At 51.0% G+C, this 15,993-nt stretch overlaps 3 protein-coding genes across 3 annotated transcripts; 1 reads left to right on the plus strand and 2 right to left on the minus strand.

Moving 5' to 3' along the window:
* Window positions 1-498: 498 nt before the first annotated feature.
* On the plus strand, window positions 499-3,766 carry COCSUDRAFT_13191 (hypothetical protein; the record flags this gene model as incomplete). Its single annotated transcript, XM_005649517.1, has 6 exons — window positions 499-677; window positions 965-1,217; window positions 1,833-1,999; window positions 2,547-2,723; window positions 2,970-3,109; window positions 3,453-3,766. 6 exons carry the CDS (start codon window positions 499-501, stop codon window positions 3,764-3,766), a joined length of 1,230 nt encoding a protein of 409 aa, XP_005649574.1.
* A 2,914-nt stretch (window positions 3,767-6,680) lies between these two features.
* COCSUDRAFT_61280 (hypothetical protein) lies at window positions 6,681-11,407 on the minus strand (the record flags this gene model as incomplete). The annotated part of the gene is made up of 11 exons (XM_005649518.1): window positions 6,681-7,031; window positions 7,484-7,605; window positions 7,975-8,177; window positions 8,434-8,531; window positions 8,927-8,998; window positions 9,268-9,394; window positions 9,718-9,774; window positions 10,016-10,217; window positions 10,552-10,686; window positions 10,957-11,012; window positions 11,190-11,407. The coding sequence occupies 11 exons, from the start codon at window positions 11,405-11,407 to the stop codon at window positions 6,681-6,683; spliced, it is 1,641 nt and encodes a 546-aa protein (XP_005649575.1).
* Window positions 11,408-12,667: 1,260 nt separating this feature from the next.
* Window positions 12,668-15,817, minus strand: COCSUDRAFT_61281 (NAD(P)-binding protein; the record flags this gene model as incomplete). Its single annotated transcript, XM_005649519.1, has 8 exons — window positions 12,668-12,728; window positions 12,837-12,937; window positions 13,412-13,561; window positions 13,913-13,999; window positions 14,477-14,608; window positions 14,930-15,033; window positions 15,340-15,464; window positions 15,552-15,817. The coding sequence occupies 8 exons, from the start codon at window positions 15,815-15,817 to the stop codon at window positions 12,668-12,670; spliced, it is 1,026 nt and encodes a 341-aa protein (XP_005649576.1).
* Window positions 15,818-15,993: the final 176 nt, after the last annotated feature.

A 15,993-nucleotide genomic window follows, 5' to 3' on the forward strand; every position in this document is an offset into this window, starting at 1 on the left:
TCGAAACATAGTATCAGACACATCGGGATGTGTAGGTCACTGATTGTGACGAGCGCTGCTCCTGTCCAAGACAGATTTAGAGCACAACCAACCGGTAGAAGGTCTTTTCGTCGAACCACGGCAGAGTCTGAGCCTTCATTCATTGCTTTAAATCCTTACCAGTGATAATCATCGAACCATATTTCGATGGAGAGTTTCTGGGATAGCTGGAACGACAAAAACCGATACCCATGCTAAGATATAATTAGTCAACCGACGTTCTGAGGGACCCCAACCAGACAATGGACAGAGCATCGCCACCGCCAGACAAGTGTGTACATGTCCTCTGTGCAGGGACTATCGTGCTGCTGGTTATTTTTTGTGTGTGAGATACCCATGTTATTCCATGGCATCAGGTCATGCCTTTGTAGTTCTGTCGAGAACTACAGAGGCTCTTTCAAAACCTAGCCTTACTGCAATGGACATGTGCAAGTCAATCACACCTTGATCACATGTGCTATGTACAGGGGCAAGGTGGTGTATAGCATCTTGAGCCTTCTAGGAGTGGCGACACTACTGCCCTGGAACGTGTTCATCACTGAGAATGAGTACTTTGATGTGCGCGTGCACATCAAGCCCACCTATCCCAGTGTGGCAGACAACTTCGAGTCCTCCATCGTCCTCACCTTCCAGTTTGTGTGAGTGCTCACCCTATTTTCTGCTTTTGCCTGCCATATTGACCTGTTGTATTATTGTCGTATTTAGAGCCCTGCAAGCTGCACTGCATGTCAATGACTGCCTTTGATGTCAAGTCCTCTTCTGCCGTGTTCTGTCCCTAGATGATATAGAGGACAGAATGGCCCGATGCCCGCCATTGAGGCAGGTGCCTGGTGCATGAGTGCACTTGCTGGCCACTTGCAGCAGTGGTTTTCAACCAATTAATATCACCCCTAACATGCAGCAAAATAATTATACTTGCATGCAGGAACTTTCTTGCGCTATCAGCGCTGGTGCCTCTGCAGCGCTTCATTCCCCTGCACCAGCAGATACTCCTGCCCCTCGGCCTCACCTTTGCAGTACTCCTTCTGGCCGCCATCGTGGCCCTCTGGATATCCGCCTCGGGTGCGGCTGTGATTCTTACCATGCTGCCGAGCGTTGCTCTCATGGGGATGACCACTGCACTGCTCCAAGGCGGCCTATTCGGGCTGGCTGGCCTCTGCCCTCCCATCTATGTGCAGGTGATCTCCTGTTTGTCGTCGTGCCAGAAACCCCTGCCATGTCTAGCAGAAGTGCCATGCCACATACGTGGCAGCAGGGACCTGTCAGGCATGTCTGGATAAATTCTGCCATGAAGACCCCATGATCGGTATATTGCAAGGATTGCTCTCCTATACCAACAAGCATATGTTACAAGCTGCTGTCCAATACTATAATTGGATGAGGAGAGCTTCATCATGCCCGCAAGGCGGCATAACATCAAGCCCTCATCGACCTGACAGAACAGATTTATGGCTGACATAATATTTACAGCGCCGTCTAGCGCGGAACGGTACATGTGCTGATCACCGTGCCCACAACTGATTGGGTCTTGCTTGGATCTGGTGAGTCCATCAAAGGCTAGGGTGCCTGCACCTGCAGCTTGTTTGCAGACGCACCTTGCCTCTGGGAGGAAGTGCGTTAAGCACTAGTAGTAACAATAATAACAGTCATACTAACGTTACCGCAATAAAGCTGAGCGGCTGTGAATGACTGCGCCATATGCATTCCAGGCGACATCGGTGGGACAGGCAGTGGCGGGCTTTGGGGTGAGCGTGCTCTCTTTCCTGACGCTGTGGGCGGCACCGTCCGGGGAGCACGGGGAGGTACGCCGCCCGGCTGACGTGGCAGGGGCGGCTTTTGCCTATTTTGGCCTGTCAGCCGCCGTTGTGGCGGCCTCGGTGGCCGGCTACTGGTGGCTCCAGCGGCTGCCCTTCTGGCACTACTACACCAGGACGGCCGATGGTAGGGAAGGTGCGCTCAGGTCCAAGTGTCTTCTGAGGGGGACGGCATCCGTGCAATGTATGGTCTGCCAATGCACCCATACCCTGCATTGCAGTTTGACCCACAGCGGAAAGACGACCTGCTTTTCCAGCAAACATTGCAGAACCACTGGACATAAATGATCAGTTGCATTATTCATACCTTCGCATTCTCTTGATGCGTCAGATCCAAGGGTCATGTTGTGTCTGCAGAGGAGCTGAAAGGGGAGGAGGCCTCGCATGAGGGAGCGGGAGGGGCGGTGTCTGGGGAGCAGGTGAGTCCGCCCTCCCTTACTCTGGTGTCATAAGTCCTGAGACTTTGGACTTCCTCCTGTTTCTGGCATCTGCCTGAGAAACATGGCATCTGATTCAAGACGTTTGGTTGTGCCCACAACTTGTGAGATAGCTAATACATGGTGGGTCAGCCTCAGGACTGTGGCAACAGGCAAGCCTACATGGGTTGCAGTGGAAACACATCCATTTGCCGATGATTTCTTGGCATCCCGAGTGACTTGATTAATGGTGAAAGAGGTGTTGGCGGCAGGGGAGGGAAGGTGACGAACTGCCGCTGCTGAGGGTTGGGGCTCGGGGTTCTGCAATGGGTGCCGCCAAGGCGACAGAGGGCGTTCCTGACACACTTGTGGGCCAAAGCAGAAGGTTGGAAACCCAGCTTTGTGCATCTTCTATGAAGAGAAGTTGCCAGTGGATTGACATATCTTGGTTTCTGTCATGTGTTCATCAGCGCGTTGCGGACCTGTGAGAGACACAACTCTCTCGCTCCACTGAAGTGTTCCCATTGTCATTTTGCGCATGGGCATGCCTTCTAGATCTGATCAGCAGGGTTCCAAACCAGGGCTTACATGCAATAGTAAAATTGGCGTTTAGAATTACAGTTGCATCTCCGCACCGTGTGTTGGGGTGTGCCAGGTCAGCAAGGGGCGTTCCTGTGGGGGAGGTGCTGTGGCTGCTGAGGTGGCACGCGCTTGTTTTGGCGCTGGACTTTGCATTCACCATCGCAGTCTTCCCAAGCGTGACGTCTGCGATTTGTTCTGTGCACAATCCGGCGCAGCGGCCGCCCTGCTTCCCACACGCGCCTTCTGGCCGCTTGGCAGGTGATCCCTTGTTTCAGCTGCAGGTCTACTGGTTGGAGTATTATGCTCTATGTTGTCTAGATAGGCTGCTCATGTATCCTCTTCAGGTATGCTGCTGCATGCTGGACCTGCAGGACAGACAGACAGACCGCGCATGCATCTGTCGAACTTCAACCAAGACATCCTTGTCTAGAGTCAGCTGTGCGCCAAAGTGAGGAGATTAAGAAGAGATTTTTTTACCTTGCAGTCAGTGCAGTGAATGAGCTTTTAGAAGGCAGCATGCTGGCTGGCACTCTCTGCCATGTCAGATTCAATGCATGTACTGACTTTGCTTAATTGACTCAGTACCGCATTGCTTGTGTAGGGGACCTGTGGACCCCCATGTTGTTTCTGCTGTTCAACGGGGGGGACCTGGGGGGCCGCCTGCTGGCCGGCATTGGAGATCAGCAGCACCGGGCGCCGGCTGCGGGGACGCTGGTTACGTACGCGGTTAGTCGCGTTGTGTTAGTCATCGGCCTCCTGCTGTGCCACGTCGTCACTCCCCACCCCTGGCGCCTGCCGGAGCTCTTCAGGTCAGCTTCTTTCCAAGATCGTGCTAAGTCTTCCCATGATATGCAAATTTGTTGCTTTTCCTCGTTTGGAGAGCTGCTTTGGCCGGAGATATTGGCATTATTCTAGTAGGTTGGGGTCTTATGTGCAGCTTGTGGGAGATTTCCTGACTTATCTCAGCTTTGTGCATGTACAGACATGTCACCCTTTGCCGTGGATACCATTGAGGAATCTGAGATTTTTTGGGAATTTGGCGCCCAGGTCGGATTTTTTACCGGTGCTGCTGATATCGCTGCTGGGCCTGACTAATGGCCACCTGGCAAGCCTGACCTCCATGCACATGCCCTCCCTACTGCCCCCCACCTACCGGTAGGAATTTCCTCCCGCCAAACCAGCACTCAATTGCACACAGCTCCTTTCATGCAACCTTTCCTTTGAATATTAAGTGCATGACAACGTTAAGGCTCATGCCAGCTGTCTTGAAGACGGATAAAATTAATTTCCTATAAGCTTGCCGTGGTCTTGGCATCTGCTTGACCCGAAAGACCGGTCCTTGCTTGCTAGTGTGCCAGCAAAGGCAATTTAGTGATGCCTTGGATCTGCCAGGGGCTTCTATATTTAGGTTAGATATAGAACCCCCTGGATCTGCGTGTGATGAGCATATTACTCCTGCCATGCAAGCTGACATATTTCCTTGTGGGTTGCAGGGAACAGAGCGGGCCCATCATAGCCTTCTCCATCACAGTCGGCCTCACAGTGGGCTCTATATTGGCTGTGCTGCTGACCTCTCTGCTGCAGTCCAGATAATGTGAGTGGCAGTACTTGACTGCACTATAATTGGACGCGTGCCGATGCCTGTATGATGCTGTGCGCTGTTTTGGTGAGGTTGCAAATCCGCTGTGTTGGCGGTGACATTCCCATGTGCGCAGCTGTCTTCCAAAAGTGAGGCGGGTGCTGGCGTATCTGGCTTGCACCTGACGGGCTGAAATCTGTGCAGGGAATGTCCGTACTTACGGCGCTCGCTCTGCCTTGCATGTCTTGCAGTTACTTTTGCCTAATCAGGGTTTAATGGAGCTGGATGGAGGCTGGATGGCGTTCGACATTGAGAAAAGAGGGCCATGATGTAAATGCGTGCATGTACGCAGGTGCAGGCATGCAAACATACCTGCATCGGTGCAAAATGCTGGGAGCATCTGCCAGCATTACTGATTACACGAGTCAGACTGTCAGAATCTTAGAATTCTTTAGGGTTTGGGGTCTTGGAACCTATATGTACACTCGCTGAAAGATTGTGGGAGTCCTGTCTTGCTGACTCTCTGACCAAGTTATATGTGTTACATTGTATAAAGATTTGTACAAATACATGCTCTTCCTAATTGAAAGACTGAGCTTCTCAGGGCTTCAAAGGGCTCAAAGGCATTGATCAATCACAATGGAAGGGCTCAATAAATTCTGAAAGCAGGCTTGAATTCGCCACAATAAAAACAGGCCTAATATGTATTGTATGCAAATAGCAACAAGATAATAAGCCTTTGCATTGCAAGTTCATACATTGCCCCGATACAAATACTCAACCACATAAAGTCATCCTTTAATACTGTCAAGAATGCCCAAACACGGGCAGGCCACATTCTTTAATTATGGAATTGCTTTGCCCAATATTTGGCAATGAGCACTTTCCCCGGTTGATCTGGATTGCTATAGAAGCTCATAATGAAAGAGAAAAATATCAAGCACCCTCGTCCCCATGCCATGTCATGGAAGCAACCACATTGCAAGCAGTAAGGCACTCCATGAGAGCATCCTCTTGCAATGTGTGGCTTCCCCCAAAATAAAAATTGGAACACAAGGGGATGGAGGGACAAAGAGGGAATCCTCGAGGCCAATCATGCACAAATCCAATATTCACGAACCAACCCGACCAACCCGATTTTCTCCAGTAGCCATCACTTAGACCTTTGTTGGCATCACTTGGAGGCCATCAGGTACTACCACCATGGCATGCACGAAGCATGCAGCAATTTTTGTGGCGGTCTCTAGAACCTCAAACAATCACACCAGACAATAGAGCAATTCTGCAAATCTTTAAGACACTGCACTAGTATGCTGCCAGCTTTGCTGCGGTCGCAAAAGGTACACAGCATCTCGGCAGTGCAGACGTACTTTGTCAAGACAGCATTGCAGCTGGGAATTCTGCTGCTTCAACACAGTGTACTAATGACTACATGCCATGCTTGCAACAGACCTCGGGGTCATGCCTTTGGCAAAATCCAATGCACTCCCCTTGCCCCATGTGAGCCACCTGCTCGCCGTGACCTTCAGGCAGACACGAAGACCAGGCACATGCTGAAGACAAAAAAGTCGAGTATTCTGGGCAGAAAAGAGAAGAATCTGCCCCGAGGTGGCTCTTGCCGGGGCAAAAAGCAGCCCAAGCAGGCCGCCCTGCGTTCAGGGAAAGGACCACTATCACACACCCCACACAAAGGGTGCTCTCAGCGCAGAAGGCAGATGCCAAAGCACAGCGCTAGGAAGTCATTTTTAGAATCCAGATGACTCCAACTTTTGTCGCAGCCAAAGCTGCTGCCATGGGGCCAGGCTGTTCATAGAATTAGCCACCTTGAGGCGACAAACTCAAGCCCCAGATCGTGCCGCCATATAGGTGTGTTGGACACAAATATCCAGCTAGGTGCGGATTGCACCCAGAGCTGAGACTTTGTACCACGCTGCTAAGTTTCTTCGGGCCATGCTTCAGGCACCGCCCTCCAGGCTTTGTATACTTAGCAGGCAACAGCCAAAGCAGCGCCACTGGCACAAAGTCGCCACACCTTGCTGCAGCAAGATGAGCAGTGTCACATGTCCAAATCATGACTAAGGGCTGACTAATTATCAAATTACCCCCCGCCGCACGCCGGCAGAATTGGAGCCGTCAGCCGCAGCACAAGCATTGACTTTAAAAATTTGGGCAGTGATACAATACCAGTATGCATCCCAAGCTGTCAATCTATCAGCAGATTGATTTCCCAGAGTCAAGAGTCCCCATAATTTAGGGCACTCGGTACATTATCTCCTGCCGCAGATTGGGCGGCGGAGCAGAAGTTACGCGCCGCGGAACGTTACCCGCCATTATCTGCGTTACGGGCCGCGGCGCGTTCCGGGCCGTAATTTCCGTTACGCGCCGCGGCGTCACGGCGGCAGAGGGAACGCCCTCGCACGTGCACGCGCGCATGAGGCGCCGGTCTCGAAGGCGTGCGCTGCCCCGGTAATCGGCCGCCGCGCCGGGTTTCGGGCCGTGCCAGAGTAGAAACGCGAGTACCGCTGTGAGCGCCACTGGAATGATCGCCCAGTTGAGATTGTTGCCATTGATTGGGATGTGCAAAGGCATGACAAAAGCCACCTGCGCGATGAACAGGGGTGCAACTATGAGTTTTGCATGAGAACGTGGAAGCCATATGCATTTAAATTTTCGAGCACCTCTTAATATTGATTTCTTTTTTCAAGGTGCTGGGCTCAAATGGGACGAATCTGGCCACAGGGTGACGTGGCATTTAGCTGTTAATACAGCAATATATGAAATTAAAGAAGCACAAGTGCAGAGAAAGGACAAGCTGCAGAAAATGAAGAATTATAAAACAGATTTGGACTTTATTTGTATGCAATATTGCTGTTAATAGTGGCAAGACCAATAAGGTTTCAGATGCCCAGTTGTGCAAATGAGTAGAGCAATGAGCGGCCCTTGACCGGGTGCTGCCAGGGGGTTACACATCTAATCGGGATTACACACAACATTTGAAATAGATTCCCCTGTTGCTGCTTAAAGGGTTGGGGAAACATGAGTCAGTGGCGCACCGAAATGACTACCATGAGAGCCAGGGCGAGGACATTGAGGTAGGGTTGGAGCCTGGCTAGGTTAAAGGGTCCTGGCTCGAAGTTGCCGGGGTGGATGATGCGCAGGAGCATGGGAATACCATCTGCACACACACAGCGCCCCTCAATCGAATTCATCCAAGCACGCATGCCCACATCAGCAAGTCCTTAGTCACGACCAGCAACGTGTGATTAACAAGATCAATGGCCATGTTTTAGATGTTAAAGAGAGGAGGAAAATTTGTCTGCCATGCCTTGTCGTGAACTTGAACTGTGAAATGTACATACGACCCTCAATTTGTCAGTATGCAGCACCAGTAAATACCCTCTCACACTTGAGCATGCTAACGACAGAGAGGATGTAGAGTAAGTCGAATCAACGAGTTGGTCCTGGGCAACAGAAGCGTGATAAGCTGAAGTGGCGCGCAGAACAAACGTGGTCAATCTCCGTAGTGGATTCAGGGGGCGCTCACAGCTGATGTTGAGTCCGACGCATGCGATGCCGACAGCATTGCATGCCAGGGTGTCAGGGAAGGCCAAAATAGGCAGGCCCAGCAGGAACGCCGCTGCAGTCATGGCCCAGACGGCGTTCACCGGCGTACCTGACGAGCCATTAACCGCCGCCCAGACCTTGTGAAGCGGCAGGCCACCATCACGCGAGAACGCCCACAGCGCCCTGACGAAGCAAACTCTCAGTTTCAAAATAAATGATACATCATTATTATTACACGCCTCTCCAAACCATGAGGATCATTAATGTAGAGAGGTCTGACATTGCGCCATGTACCATTGTGGCTTTGTGTGCAGCATGGCTAAATTCAGTGGACCTATCTGACTTAGAGGCCATTGAAACTGTGAATGATAAATTTTCCAAGAGGCGGTACGGCCAAAGTTCGTGGACGTCCGTATAAAAGATCAGAGCTGAGGCTGACCTTGCATTGATGGCCATGCTAATGACCGTGGCATTCAGCGCCATCAGAAGCAGCAGCCCAAGACATATGATGCCGCCCACTGGGGTCCCAAATCGCCCCTGCAAAACGCAATAAGCGCTATATTTATTAACACAATTTTCCAGTCATCCCAGGCTAGGCGTATTCCAGCAGCAAATCTTCAGATGCTTCCAAAATTCCCTGTCTTTGCATTTTCTTCCCCAGTTATACTTGAGACACAATACACATGGGTATAAACATTTGTTAATGTTAATGCCTTGATGAAGCCTGGTGCAAAACAGTTGCCGCCAATGCGAGGGAGATGGGTTCACTATGGCCCCTAGAAGCCTGGTTTCAACAAGGCTCAACAAATGACAAGCAGCGCTTATGAGATGCACGTGCATGGAGGCCACAGCACTTCAGAAACAAGGTTGCATGCATGGGGGAATTCAACGCTTTTGGCCAGCTGAGATGACTTGGCACTCAGATTGGATACCTTGAACACATCATAGAAGACTTGCGCCACAAGATAGCCGTTCGCTTCCCCAGTGAGCAGCGTGCTGGGATCCTGTCACAATTACACAGAAGATATAGGAAAAGACTTGACAGCTACTCGCCATCTATTCACCAATGGAAAGGCCCATGGGCCAAAAGAAGCTGGAGGAGGGTGAAGCTCGTGACAACAATCATCAACCCAAATCACAAGCAAGTGTTGCTAGGACATAATTGGGTGCCGGGTCCCGGGGGCCAGCTTTGGGGAAGTGCTTTCTCAAGGCAACGGCCACCCATCCGCCGTCGGCAACGGAATCGACCGACAGAAAAAAATGGGGAGCGCACTTGGACGCAGAAGAGGACGCAGAGCAGGAAACAGGATCCCAGGAATGCAGAAGTGACCACAGACCAGATGATCGCCTGTGGAGCCACCTTCGCTGCATGCCTTGTTTCCTCTGCTAAGAAGGTCGGCCTGCACAGCAGAACCACCCACATGCATCCTCAGTAAATGGCATTCGTGCAGGTTACTGATCGTTTGCAGAGCTCGTCACAGCACCACACAGTGGACAGCTAAGAACAGACAGGACATGGGTTGTTCTTGCTGTTTGTGTCAAGTGCACAGTAGCACTTTTTTTTTTTCACACAACACATTGTAAGACCATAGGAAAGTCAAAGATGTCTGGCAAGATGTCTGACATTCGGCTTGTTCACGCTGAGCAACAGGCAAGGTTGTGCATGCGTGACATCCAGCATTTGTGCAATAGAATCTTGGCTGCACTGTGGCTGAGGGCGCACGTCTGTGGCGTGATATAAGCAAAGTTGACCTTTGGCAGAGCCATCAGGAACATGTACCTGCAGCATGGCACACATGCAGTAAAAAAATGTCCGAATTCAGCAACATAGTGCTCACTGCAGTATAATGCTTCTCCCACATGCGTCAATCTCGACGTCCCTCCCTGGAAGTGAGGTTTCAATAGCCGCAAGAATCAAGAAGACACATGCACAGGTGAGGTCTCCTCAAGCTTTATCTGTTGTGCAAGTCAGAATTGCAACTGTCTATGCGCACACAAAAGTCGGTAGGGGAGGAGCTCACGTGCTGATGGAAACACTGTCGAACTGGGTCTCGGGGGCGCCGAGAAACACAAAGCTGGCGGGCTGCAGAGAGGGCGCCAGCATGGGCAGGACGACGATGACTAACGCGCCAGCTGTCACCAGAAACGCCCCAGAATACGTGGCAAACACTCGCAGGGCATCTGTCGGAGAAGATGCCACCACTCCGGACAGCAGCAGGCAAACTGTGCGCACAGCAAATAGACTGTTTTTACAGTGCAGACTAGACCCATTTTTCAGAGAAAATCTGAGAGCAGTTGGCAGTAAGTACTCAGGAAGAGATTGCTTTTAAAGACAGAGAAACCCAGATCACAACGAGATTCTCAGTTCTTGAATGTCTAACTTTACACCCTGCGAAGAGCACGTACAGATTGGCAAGTATTCTTCATCCAGCAGACAAATGTGAGTTTTCAATGTTGACCTAGTTTCCAGGCAGATGTCCAAACACCACCTGTGATTACAGATTGCAAGGGACACACAGGATTGACCCCTGGATATGAATTGCAGGCAGGGGCGCACTGGAATAGATGAGGAAGACATCAAAGTTTGTCGAGTGACGCCCTCCCGCCAGGAGCCAGATGGTTGTGATGAGCTTGGATGTAAAGTATGCATTCACCGCCGTCATGGCAAACTGACCCACAATGTTGAGCCATCCTGCTCATGCCAGCAACCAGAAGGGTCTCATGCAACTGACATGCAACATGTGCGCAGGCGAGAAAACAGAAGATATCATGCATAAACATGTGGTCTAAGACAAGCTGAGCACTGCTCATCACAAGTTTTGTTGGGATTTGAAGTGGCGTTGAAGAATGACATGGCGCGATCACAGCAGTGTGCTTGTTGCTAGCTGACAGAAAGGCCACAGCGGAACAAAAAATACTGCACGAAAGAGAAGGCTTCTGAGGAAAAGCTGAAAATTTTTACCTGTCACCCAGGCAAGCAGCGTCCACTCGGGCTTGTTATCGGTCAACTCCAGGCACCTGCGCACAATATTCTCACCTGTAAATCTGGGGAGTCACAACGCAGCATCCTGCCATCTGTACAACTTCCTGTACAACTTCCTGTCGCAACGCCTTTCTGATCGCTGAGCTACCAGCAGGCATGCAGGAAGAATGAAGACAAGAAAATGTTAAATCAAGGAAGGGTAGGGGAGATACCAGACATAGGAGCCGCCAGCAACGGGGTAGGCTGACACCAACTCTGCAATGGCAGTGGCCATGAGGAGGTTCGCCAGGGAGGCAGCCACCCAGCCCCATACAGCAGCCAATGGCCCCCCATCATGGTATGTGTATGTCACCGAAGCTGCATCCACAAGACTCTGCCTGAGCTGCCATGGCGTCGTGCATTGTACATCGTCGTAGACAAGGAAGCTCATTGCTGCTTGGCTCACTGAGAAGGGTCCCTCGAGGGAAAGATATGTGTCGTTTAGCTTATTGTAGAGGTGGTATCAAAGCACCTGTGATTCCCATGATGCAGGACATCAGCGTGAGGCTGGCTCCAAAGCTGGATCTGAAACCAAACGACCTGCGAGGCTGCTGTTTGTAGCCTAACGCCTCCAGGCGCGCTTGGCCACTGTCAGGAGCTCGAGATGATTCCATATCGGCGCTCACGTGGGGCAATTTTCTAGCAGCCATCGCAGGTGTCATGCAACTGCCTGGAACACCCACCAAACCAATTCTTCTGAATGGCGACCGCACACAACCAAGGTGCAACGTCTGGAATGCTGAAAAGCTATATTTTGAGCAATGAAGTGGCAGTGGCAGCTAGTCTTCTTGTACGACAGGGCTAATTGCAGACCATCACGAGCTGATCTCAGGAACCCACCCCCAGACGATTGAATGAGCGGATACAGCAGATGATCAAATGTAAGCTTCATTATTGTCGAACAAGTACCTGAGAGGCGGAAGTGGGGAGGTTCGACGCCATTACAGCTTGCAAAAGTACCACATACGAAGCAACGGCCTGACAACTCCCCTTTTGTCAATCTCCTACAGCGCAATGAGTTGGGCAGTTCCCCACGGCAATCGAAGCCAGAAGATCTACTTTCGCCTTTGGACTATGGGTTTGAAAAACCGAAGCGGCGGAGAAGCAAAGTTCGCGGTAGATGCCCAGCAAGTGAATTCACGTGCACGGAACAGTCACGAGGGGCCACGTGGACTGGATGACTGAGATTTTCCCCCCTCATGCTAGAAAGAGGAAGTCTGGTGAGGGTGATCTGTCCTGCTCCGAAGTGTGGCACTGCTGTTGACGTGATCAGCCGCCACAAGACACTGTAATACTTCTGCTGCATGCAGCTACAGTGACCTGGCAAGGCTGCACTATATAGCCAGCGCTGTACGTGTACACATCTCTGTACACATCGCCGCCATGCTGCATTTGGAGCTCTGATTATAAGCACTGCTGCGGTCACTGGAGGCATGCAAATTTACACGTGCTCACTACCCAGAGCAGGAGCTTTGGTCAATCTGAGATGCTCAGTTTGATGCTTCAAAGCTGCATTCAAGCTTCCTTGAGAATCCCGATGTTAACAACTTCAGTCACGTTGTCACACCCACACACAAAAGTGCCGAGCTGAATCCTAAACGACCTGTTCTGATGTGATAAATACATCCATTGCTGTGCATCATTCATTGCATCACCCCAGCTCCTTCGTTGGGCACTCCAGCCCAACACTGCCAGCCGGCCGCGGCAACAGTCTGCCGCATATTCACAACCCTTGTGCTGTCTAACTCTACGCGCATTCTTAACAGAATACGTCCTCATGCAACCCGAGGAAAACTGCCACTCTCTTTGGCAACGCTCACTTTGCCACAGGCTTGGCGATGCCTCGCTGGATGAGCGTGGTCGCCATGTCAACGTATGTCTCCTTCAGGGGGTGCATGCGCAGGCCCAACTCCTTCTCAACCTGCACCCATGCCCAGGAAAATTTCAGCGTCATGCAAAGGTGCAGACGGTCATGCATGCAACTCCTGCTGAAGTTTTGCTTCTTGGGGCCTGAAAAATGTCCCTTCAAGCTGCTCTTGCTTCTTGGGACCTGATTACTGTCGCTTCGAGCTGCTCTGTGCAGCAGACCAAAGCAAATGCAGCCCTCAGAAGTCTCTTCCTCTACACTCTGATCGGGATCCAGGATTGGCACTAATCTAGCAACAAAACATGATACAAAGACCACGCCAAGACGCTCGCAAGCCTACTAGCCAGGAAAACAATCATTTGAGGGGCAAGCAACACATGCCCTGGCCTGCTACATTGGTAATCAAGGCATGCCACGTCATCACCATTTTGAGGCAGAAGACAGGTGGAAATAGCCGCCTTGGTATTGTCTGCATATCTCTTTCTCTACTAGGCAAGGCTCAACAGCTAGAAAGACGACTAAACGCACCTTGCTGGTGTCATATGAGGTTTCGCTGGAGTCATCCTCCTTGCCAGCCGGGAATTTGAACTGCGGGAACCTTTCTGAGAGGACCTTGGAAAGGTAGCTCGTGGGCACCGGAGGCTGTGCCACTATGTAGCGGCCGGTTGCCAAAGGCACCTGCACAGATCGAACGCCACATATATGCCATCAGCGCCCTTATAACAATCGCAAGTTGCAGGATCTTGTCAAGATCTTGTCATTGCAACCAGCACCACTGGAACAAGCAGTTTGACGTTATTCCAATCGCATGCCATACATGCTCCATTTGCGTGCAGCAACACTGTAAACAAATGTGGGGAAGGGAATGCCACACGCGGCCAGCACAGGAGCTTAGCCGCAAATAGCATGATCTGCTGATCTTAGTCAACGTTCTTGAACTTAAGAGAAGGTGCCCAGTTGAAATGGCATGTTTTGGCGCCTGTGGGCCAGGGCAATTGGAGGGTCAGGGGTTATGAGGAGGTGACTCACCTCGGCAGCCAGGATGTGTGCGCGGGCGATGTCACGCACGTCACAGTGCCAGGGGAAGAAGGAATACTCCCCATGCTCAATGAACCCCTATGCCACAGATATCCAAGATCACAGTCAGGAGAGACGTTCCATCAGGAAACAGAAACCAAGATCTGTCCGCCACAGGACTAGAAGTTTCTTGTCATTCCCAAATAGCTGCAGGCAGGAGCGAGCGCCCTTTCCCACGCAGCAGGGCACAACTCATTAGGTGCATTTCTCCACTCGAAGACCCCCAAGTCACACAAGACTGTCTTTTGGCAAGCATGCAAGTCAAACCTCATCAGATGCTCTTCTAAAAGAGTCCTAAGTGGTGGTGTGCGCATGGCAATTCGAATTTTTGCTACCCTCAAACGACCGTTGCACTTGCACCTGTCAGACTCATTCCCCAGCCAGGCATGCCAGTTGACAGAGACACAAATGCGTCTTAGCACAGAGCACAACTCGACAGATACTTTCCAGACAAGCCATTCAGGTAGGTAGGTGCGGAAATGGCATTTTATACCAGTTTCACGCTGCATGACTCACCTTCATTGTGACGATGGAGGTTGCATCTGCCCTGGCAGCAATGACTGGCCCCATGACAAATGCAGGGTGGATTGTCGCTATCTCAAATCCCTCCTTTTCTGCCAGCGCCCTTGCCGCCTTCTCGGCCTCAGTCTGCCCAGCACCAAATGGAACAGAATCAGTGCAACAGTCACCCGTTTCAAACGAGAATCTCAAAGGCTGCACACCGCTGGAATCCTGTCCAGGCATGTTCAAATGGAAGAATCACACCAAGGCAAATCAAAGGCGCAGATCACATTGCTGAGTTCTGGAAACTGACCAAAAGTACAAGAAGGCACTGCTGCTGCAGCCAGATTGAAGCCAGAGCAAGTCACATCGAAATAATCTTGCCCAATGGCCCACTGTGCAAGACAGAGTTATTGCAGCAGGGCAGATTCAAGAGGCAAAGTATGTCGTGATGAGAAATTCTAGTACCTTGCTGTACATGTAAGGCCCGTCTGAGACAGTGTTCTCGTCGTTCCAGTCCTGATCTGTGAATACCTTGCCCTTCAAGGGACCCTTCTTCATCTTCATGATGGCTGCAGCACAAAACATGAGTTAGTATATTTATGACACCATTTTTCCTGCCAGCGACAAACTGCTTCTGCAGGCAAGCTGCATTAAATGCTGCCACAGGTCATCTCTGTTGATGTATTCGCCAGGTCCAAGCAAGACCCAGTCAACTGTAGGCATGGTGCTCAACATTTGTACAGCCCCCCGGGGTCAGGGATAAATAATGACACGAACACACATACTAAAGAGCAACGAAGAGCAGCTGCTGTGTCCATCAATTTTAGAAATAGCAGGAGCCAATGGGTGAGAGTGTGTGAGAGGCTGGCAAACACCTGCAACAGAGGATGTGAGCACGACTCGCTTCACCGAGCCCTTGCTCTTCGCTACAGATCTCAGGACTGTGGTGGTGCCCTTGACTGCTGGATCCACGAGGTCTTTCTGAGCATCTGGACTGTCCCTGCACAATTTATTTCTCGCAGCTTCAGTGCACTGCACAGCATCTGTATAATGGTGTGTTAGGTAGCCGATATTACTCAAAACTTACCCCATGAAGAATGGGCTGGCGGTGTGAAATACATAGTCCGCCCCCTTCACTACTTCGTCAAAGGAGCCCTCTTCGAGGAGGTCTGCCTCGTGCAGGGTGAGATTGCCAGGCAGAGCTGCATCAAGAGCCTTCAGGTGTGCTACCTTTTCCTCCTTCTTAAGGCTGCGCACAGTTCCACGGACATCGTATCCCTTCTCGAGCAATTGTTTTACTAGTTCCGTTGCGATGAATCCCGTCGCCCCGGTCACGGTCACTGTGAGAGCCATCGTGAAGTGTCAGCTGAACGACAAGTCTGTTTACTATAGAGCGCTCGGTTTTCTGCCTGTATAAACAGATGTTACTGAAGGAAAGTGTGCCGACGAGGAATACGTAAAGCAAAGTCCTAAATGCAGCGCTTAGTTTACGAAATGCCATGACGAAATTTCCGACACTCAAGAAGTAG

Source organism: Coccomyxa subellipsoidea (assembly GCF_000258705.1).
Source record: "Coccomyxa subellipsoidea C-169, whole genome shotgun sequence".
NCBI lineage: Eukaryota > Viridiplantae > Chlorophyta > Trebouxiophyceae > Coccomyxaceae > Coccomyxa > Coccomyxa subellipsoidea.